The sequence below is a fragment of the Aristolochia californica genome, unplaced genomic scaffold (genome assembly GCF_029961685.1).
Source record: "Aristolochia californica isolate CCGP_79_NKW_82.1479 unplaced genomic scaffold, dmAriCali1.0.hap1 SCAF_1, whole genome shotgun sequence".
In the NCBI taxonomy this organism is placed as follows: Eukaryota; Viridiplantae; Streptophyta; class Magnoliopsida; order Piperales; family Aristolochiaceae; genus Aristolochia; species Aristolochia californica.
Window position 1 is genome coordinate 7,945,076 of NW_027181770.1, and position 7,802 is coordinate 7,952,877.

At 40.8% G+C, this 7,802-nt stretch overlaps 1 protein-coding gene across 3 annotated transcripts; it reads left to right on the forward strand.

Moving 5' to 3' along the window:
* The first annotated feature begins 89 nt into the window (after nucleotides 1-89).
* Nucleotides 90-7,478, forward strand: LOC137958323 (protein TIME FOR COFFEE-like). Of its 3 annotated transcripts, XR_011113969.1 has the most exons (16): nucleotides 90-773; nucleotides 874-1,106; nucleotides 1,185-1,233; nucleotides 1,313-1,467; nucleotides 2,131-2,172; nucleotides 2,274-2,544; nucleotides 2,678-3,173; nucleotides 3,268-3,331; nucleotides 3,412-3,495; nucleotides 3,614-3,896; nucleotides 4,010-4,091; nucleotides 4,418-4,484; nucleotides 4,565-4,921; nucleotides 5,214-6,753; nucleotides 7,074-7,168; nucleotides 7,402-7,478. XR_011113969.1 is itself a non-coding variant. In XM_068805293.1 (15 exons), the coding sequence occupies exons 1-15, from the start codon at nucleotides 674-676 to the stop codon at nucleotides 7,076-7,078; spliced, it is 3,828 nt and encodes a 1,275-aa protein (XP_068661394.1). In that variant the 5' UTR covers nucleotides 90-673; the 3' UTR covers nucleotides 7,079-7,309. The 3 variants fall into 3 exon arrangements, 2 of the variants coding, with proteins under 2 accessions (XP_068661394.1, XP_068661393.1); XM_068805293.1 differs by lacking the exon at nucleotides 7,402-7,478 and having other exon boundaries at nucleotides 7,074-7,309; XM_068805292.1 differs by lacking the exons at nucleotides 2,131-2,172; nucleotides 7,402-7,478 and having other exon boundaries at nucleotides 7,074-7,309.
* The last annotated feature ends 324 nt before the right edge of the window (nucleotides 7,479-7,802 follow it).

Below are 7,802 nucleotides of genomic sequence, written 5' to 3' on the forward strand. Positions count from 1 at the left end.
CGGGCAGATTTCTTCTGGCAGAAGCAACTAAATATGGGAGCAGACTGTCGAGGGATTTGTTGCGCCTTTCGTGAGACCTTCGTAAAGAACTGAAGAATATTTGTGGAATCTTGGAGAGAGCTGAAGAAGAAGACGGAGGAGAAGAAATGACGCTTCTGAATTAGGGTTCTTCTTCTCTCTCTTGGCAGACCTTTCTTTTTTGTTCTCAATTCGGAAACGGCGGTTCTGTTTTCGGATTTAGCTTGAAATTGCTACACAGATGCTGCAGCTTGTACATTTTTGGTACTTGGAAAACTAAAACGTCTAGAATTTGGCAATCCTTCGTTTCTTCTCGTCATAAATCTGGTCGAATATCCTTGAATTCAAGGAGGTATTTCATTTTGATTCCGCGTCGCATGATATTTTTTGCTATTATTTCGAGCTTTTGGGTCACAACGGCATCAAGACTCTCCGCTGGGGAAGCCGGCTTCCTGGACAAAGATGAGATAACAAAACTGATTCAACTGGTTTCCACTATCGCCATAGGGTGGTTACTCTTCGTTTTGCTGGCTCAAATCCTCTAAATTAAGTTGAAATTTCTAAAGAGTACGACTTTAATTGAGTTTAAGAATTCGAAGCTTTTTAACGAAACCTTCAGGGTAATACGGAGGATATTGTGAAGAACTTCTCATAAATGGAGAGAACTAGAGATACCAGAAGGGGAACTGCAATATCTAGCAACTTCTCGTCATCGCGACGCAGATCTCGCGGAGGCTTTTTCAAGGACTCTTTTGGTGCGCAGATCTGCAATTATCACGAGATTTGGGTGTAGTGTTTCTTGTGTCTTCTTTTCTTACTGGACCTAATTGTTGTGATGGTTTTTATTCCTACTAGGTGTAAGCCAAGCTGATGACGGAGGAAAGGATTCCGTTAGAGACCGATCTAATGGAGGTAAGAAGGACCGCAGGTCGAGTAGGAGAAGGAGACTTAGCTCGAACAATGGCTTCCATGTCGACCGAGATGGAAGCACGGACGAGAGCTTGGATGAAGACCAGAATGAAGAAGATGAAGCTATTCGAGGCAGTAGTTCTTTGCGAAGAGCCAACAAAACAAAGCTATCATGGAAGGTACATCGAAATTTGTTCTACATTATTTCATTTCAATTCGTTGCTTATTAGAGTTGTTCTTTATTGAGGTCCTTGCAGGGAACAGATGAGATGATAGGGGTCTTGGTTCCTAGAAAGGCCCGCTCTGGTGTGTGTTTCCTTCTATTGTTTGCTTGCTCTGTCTGTATTTAGAGAATAAGTTAATTGAGGGGCGTCATTTTTTTCAGCTTCGGTGAAAAGATTTCAGGATTCTGTTGCAAATGCTCGGCAGTCTTCTTCTTCATCACCTGCCCGACATAGTGTTGCATGTATTTCTCCGCCTTCGTCAAATGCATCAACGAAATCCAGCAAAAGAGTGATGGATTCTCCAGTTTCTTTGAAGGTGATTATTTTGCTATATTTAACATTGAATTTTTTCCTTAAACTTCGTGAACGGAGGCGTGTAAACAACCGCCAGTGCCACTTCTGGAAACTTTTTCTATTTAGATGTACTTAAAACTTTTTGCAGAATGTCACAAAGTTTTGAATCTTTTATTACGTTTTGTTTTTCTTTTCTTCCTCTTTTCTAATTTTGCTGGAGAGAACTGTCAAGTGTACCACTCTATGGAATTCTGGTGTCTTTCTTTGTTAATCACTATTTACCATCATTTGACCATCTAAAGAGTTGGTTTTCTTCCCATTTCTTACTAATGCTCTTTTCTGTAATGCAAAGACTGAAACATTTGTATTTGATTTTTGTTGCTAACTAATGATTTTTCACCTCATACTGTTTCTTTGGCATTTGAATTTAATTCTGGCAATCTTGAGAAGTGCCAATCCACTGAGTAGTACTGAAAGTTTAGGCCATTCTAGCTCTTTAGGGTTTTCCTTCTTCCTTTTTTCCTTTTTCGATAATAGAATTTTAGGGTTTTGAAGTATTTTATTGTTACTTCCAGGAGTTACTTTATGTTCCAAGTCTCTAACATGCTTTTTTTATTTTTATTTTTAAGATTTCTATTCTTGTGTTAAAATCATGACGTTTCATGGTTAACATGTTTATATGCAGAAGCCTGTAACGACAAAACCAAAGCCTCCCAAAACATCAAAGGTTGCAATGCATGATTCTTTTAATGCTGCTATGTATATTCCATACTTCTTTTGTTCTTGAACTAGTTTTTGCTTCTAATTTACTCCTTTCCTCTCTTGTAGGTCTCAATTTCTGAGAGTGAAGTGGAAGTTGCCCAATTTCTGTATGGTCTGACAAGGCTTCAATCTCAACACTCTCCTGCCAAACCAGATCCTTTTCAGGGTTCTTCCCCCCAAAGGCATGACATTAAGCAGAATTCATCAAATGAATGTTCACATTCTTCTATAAGCAAATCCTCTACACCGGCATCAACTCCAGTCTCGTTACCTTCATCTTTGCACCCTCAGGTGTTGCCACAGCGTTCAAGATGCACCTCTTCACCGACTGTGACTGGTAAATGCAACAATGAGAAAAATAGCAGTTTGATTACTTCACCGGAAGATTGGCAAGCTATGTGCTTACTTAATTTGAAAATGACCCCTAATTGTATGGTGGAATCTCAAGTCATGAACTCATCTTGTTGCAGCTCCGAAGAGGAAGAAGCCGCGGCCCGTGCTACCAGATGACAAGAGCAACTCTGCTCTAATGCCTTGCAGTTCCAAGCCTGGAAATCCTGCAGAGGACTTTCTTAGTTCAGTTTCTAACATTGAAGAAACCAAGGATTCACAAACAAAAAAGCTGGAGGCATCATCCCCTAAGGCTGATAAACATGCACCTCCGAGTATTTCATGTTCATTGGACTCACAAATTCCTTTATCAAATTCATCTCCCTCGTTGTATCCTTCTCAGTTTTGTAAAAGAAAAGAAGAACACCAGACAGAGGAGAATCCAAACCCTTGTTCTTCTTTGGAACCAAGACACCTAGTAGACCAGGAAGCAAAGCTGCATCCAGCTGTTCCTGTGGCAACAGAAATGTGTGCTGCAGAAGCTGGCCAAACACCTCATAGTCACAATCTTGAAAGCACTTCCAAACATGGTGTTTCAGCATTTTCCATACCAGATGCAAAGACCAAAGTTACAAGGCAAGAATGATTTTGTTATTAGTCCATGGCATCTATATCTTTACTGACTTTTAACTGATATTCTTATTTGCTTCTAATTACTTATGAAAAGCAGCAGTCCTACCGCTCATGAAACTGTAGAGGGTGTCAAGGTACCAAAGCTTGAAATTGATTTAATGGTGAGCAACTTAAAACTCAGTTGTCTCAATTCTCAATTATTTTAATCCATTTCAGATGATAAACATCTACTTTGTTTCAGGCTCCTCCTGGCAATCCCTTTCGTGATGAGAACGTGCTTGATGTTGCAGATGGAGGTGCTTTGGAGGAATCTGCAAACAAACATGTGAGTAAATTACTTTCTGGTTGTAGATTTCAAAAGAGTTATCTTAGATTGGTCTTTGGTGTTTCATCTTTTGTACAGTTTAGAGTCCTTTCTTATGGCTCTTCATTTAAAAAAACAGAGCCTCCTTGTCAGTGAATCTATCCAGGAAAGCCAAGTGGATGTAAATCTGACTGAGAAAGTTGGGGCAGAAGAAGCCAAATTAAAGAAGGATACTGATGTTCTAGATACTGAGGAGAAAATTCTAACTAGAGAAAACAAGGACGCAACATCTTTAGACAAGCAATCTTTTCATGAAAGTGCAGTTGAACCATACAAGGATGAAAGTAATTTGTATAAGGGCGGCAACAAGCAAATCCTGCAGAAACTTCCAAAAAGCACAGCAAGACAAGCAGAAAGAACAGGTTTGAGAATTAGATTTGTAATAAAAATACCAAATACTCATTGTTAGGAGTTCATGCTGAACATCTGTTTCTCATTCTTTCTTCTGCACTATTTTGTTTCCTGAAACTTTCAGTTGCACCTTCTGGTGTTATGCCTTCTACATCGGCTCCCCCGGTAACAGTTCCTGGTTGGTCTGGAGGTTTTCCTCCATTTGGGTAAGTTGTACTTCAATATGCAAACATAACTTTACCTATCGTCAATCTAATTCCTTTGTCTGTTTATAAATGTGATTGAGACTGCCTGAACCTCATATTGCAGCACTTGTTTATTGTGAAAATAAACAGCAAATGTTAAATGAGAAAAAAACTTGTGTGGCTTAATTTTACACATATAATCAGCTGTCCTCTGAAACGGTTTTATTGTTCTTTCTGGAAATTCAAGGTGGTTTAATTCATTTTTCCTGAATGTTGCGGAGTTTCTGTTAATTTGGTAACTGTAATGTTAGCAAGAAATGCTAAGTGATTATATGCTCTATGATCAGGTATCCAGGCAATCTTTCTGCAGTGCCATCTATCTATCCATTGGAGGGAAATGCTGCCATTCCAAATGTAACTCCATTTCTTTTTATCACTCTTAGAAATCTAATTTTCAAGATTTCTCTTTGAAGGAAGATGTATTCTCTTGGCAGGCACCTCTTGTCATGCCACCTCAAGCAAGACCAAACCGATGTGCCACACATTGCTTCATTGCCCGGCTTATTTACTATCAACAGCAGCTAGCAAAACTGAATCCTTTCTGGCATGCGGCCAGCTCGGCTACACACTATGGTGTTAAACCATACAACTTGAATATCTTGCCTTCTAGATCTGATGCTATGTTTTTTAGTGGTCATATTATGAGGAATCCCAGTTTACAACCTGGCAATCATCTAGGCGCTACTTCACCAGCAAATCTGAATAGTCAGAATGCAAAAGACAAGGATGCCAATATTTCTGCAGACACCCAAAGAACGCAGCAACTTCTACTTCCCCAGTCAGCACATCCTGTGAGTAATTAAATTTTAAATTTTTTGATGGAACAATCCTGAAAATATATCACATATTTTGTACAAAAAAAAATCTCTGTTTTACTATTCTTTGGGAGTAATTGAATATGTAAAGATGAAATATATAATTAGTCTTATTTTTTCGCCAAAGGGTGAAATACTGCATGTTTTACGTATTTGATTCAAGTCTGACTTGCATGCTGGTATGTTCTTTCTTTATGGCTCCTCTTGACTTTACTTTTATGCAACAAATTTTAATATCAGGTTCTCATAATATTATATCTTGAACCAGGGCACTACATTCATTTATCCTGTCAACCAGCCTAGAACGGGAGGACGAAACCATGTGACCTCAACAGAAAATGCTAGTTTACAATTAGGACCTGCTGTGACAGCTCCCATTAGTGCTAGTTACAGCAACATATCAACAACCTCAGATCCCCCCCGGTATCTGGCAATGCTTCATGGCAACTATCCATTCCCAGTCCCTCCAGCTTACGGGGCACAAATAACTCCACAACAGCAACAAACACCTCCTTTCTTTAGTGGTTCTTTCTACCCTTCCCTTGTTCAGTTCCAACCGCACTCTTTTCCACAAACTCAGAACATGATCACCTCAAGTGGAGCTTCCTCTTCTCAAAAGCATCTCCAAGCTCTGCAGCAGCATTGTGCCTCAGCATCTAGTCAGCCACCACCAGAGTCTAAGCTCAAATTTCCACATCCTGTAGAAGACGTTACTGAGAGTCGGGTCCCACATACCCAAAAGAAGATCCAGAACCAGAATGCAGTTGGAAGTCAGAACTTCAACCCCAACTTCCTTCCAAATTTTGCTATTGTGTCTGCAGCAATGGGTGGAAAACAACAAGCACAGCAGGTTGGTGGCCCAAGCCTCCTGATGAGATTAAAGAATATCGAAGTGCCTGGCACTGTCCCATCTGGTCATCCCATGTTTCAAAATCTACATGACATTAGACACCTCCATTACCAACTGGGCGATCACCTTCAGTCTCAAGCAGCTAACCAGTCGAAAGCTCCATCAAAAGCTGCTTCTGCCTCTAACAAGATGCCAGAGTCAAATGCTTCTCAGTCAACAGCAACAGCTGCTCAGCAGCTGCAGCAACAGGTAATGGCTCACTCCAAACCAGCAGCTCCTTCAACCTCGGATTCCTCGACTTCACCGGGGATTGCATACAGTGATATAATGCCTGTTGTCTACTCAAATGCTGCAACCATCTTTCCAGTTGGGTCCAGGGAATTTCCTAACATGCAAAACTCTCCACAATGGAAGATGTCATCTTCGCAGAGGGCAGGCCAAACAGCCGTGCAGGGAAATGTTTTTGTTGAGTCATCAGTTTGTACAACAGAAGTGGCCACACCAGGTGTTGGAAGCCCCAGTAGAATAGGTGGGGTGGTAAAACCACTGTCTTCACCTGTAACTACGAGCAGGAAAGTTAGTCCTACAGGACCTGGACCACTGCTGTTGGCCCAATCAGTTGGTTCACAGAGCCATGCAAAGACACAACAGCCGTTCTTGTCCCCGTTCTTGTCCAATCCTGAGACGTCACAAAAAAGGCAAACACAATCAATTTCCATGCCACAAGGTATATTTCCCGTCAATGTGAATATCCGAAGACCTTCCAATCATCAAACCCAACCAGGAGCACCAGCTCTTTCAGTGGCAGGTCCTGCTAGTTATCTTGCTGGTGGGAGTAAGGGTTCTAGTGTATATGGTCCAATTAATGGTGGATCCATGGCGGTGATGGCTGCTGCATCTTATGCACAGTCAGCTGCAAACTTATCTGTGAAGTCAGCTGAGCAGAAACCAACAACAGGTATGCCCTTGTTTTATTGTATGTATATCGCTCCACCATTGCTTCACCAAATCGTTGAATTATTTTACTTCATTTTACATCTTCACATGCTTCAAAGCATTAATTAATTGAAGAATTAGTGATCTAGTTTGTGGTTATGTATATAATTGGCAATTTCTAGTGATGAGGTGACCAACAATGTCTGAGTAATCATCTCAAGTTGATAAAAGTGTGCCCCTCTGTTTGCACTCACTTTTCTCGGTGGCTTTGTTCTGTTGCTTCCAAGAAGACCCTCACTATTCTAAGTATAACTCATTTCTTGTGCCTTGGGAATGTCGCAGCTTAACAGGAAAGCTAGAAGGCCAAGTAGAAGCAGTGTTGTGCATGGTGCGTGGCAATTATCACTGCTCATGCTGGAAGATGTGCTAGAAAGGAGGTGAGATCGCCAAGCTGACACGGAAATGTATATCTATTAAGCGTTTTTTGACCCACGCGAGCCAGAGATGATGATTTTTTTCACGTTTTGTACCATATCTTGATGTTCCATGTCTTCCTCCAATATGTATATTTACTTTAATTCTCTTTGGACACCATTTATAAGGTAGGTAGTAGCTGTACATTTTTTATGATTAAACAAAGGTCCTAACTTGTGGCCTCCCGTTGCTTCAGAGAAACAGAAGAAACATAGCAGTGAATGCGCCACTTATGGCTATAAAACGATTGGCAAATGGCTCCACGAACGAGGGAAACAACAGATATGAAGTGTGAAGAAGAGACGTGTAGTATTGGCGTAGTGGAGTCCAGGAGTGGTGGCTAGTTGGATTAATGGGGAATATCCAAATCCATCAACATATAGTTGGTGCCACTTCGGTCATGCTTATCGCTACTTTAAAGAGCACGACCCAACCACTTCTCAAATGGGAACCACTTATCTGATGATCCTACAAGCACTCCGAACCATATTGGAAAGAAAAACACAACCAAAAGAAAGATTTCAAGTTCTTCCGAGTATCCGAAGATCCCCTGTAAAAAACGCTGTTCTTCTTTTGGCTTTTCCGGAGGCTTATCTG

Excerpts from the sequence above, each read along its gene's own strand:
- LOC137958323 (XM_068805293.1), top strand. The coding sequence starts at position 674 with ATGGAGAGAACTAGAGATACCAGAAGGGGAACTGCAATATCTAGCAAC. Across the intron at positions 774-873 it reads CTTTTTCAAGGACTCTTTTG|GTGTAAGCCAAGCTGATGAC; the intron begins GTGCGCAGATCT and ends TATTCCTACTAG. Across the intron at positions 3,496-3,613 it reads AGGAATCTGCAAACAAACAT|AGCCTCCTTGTCAGTGAATC; the intron begins GTGAGTAAATTA and ends TTAAAAAAACAG.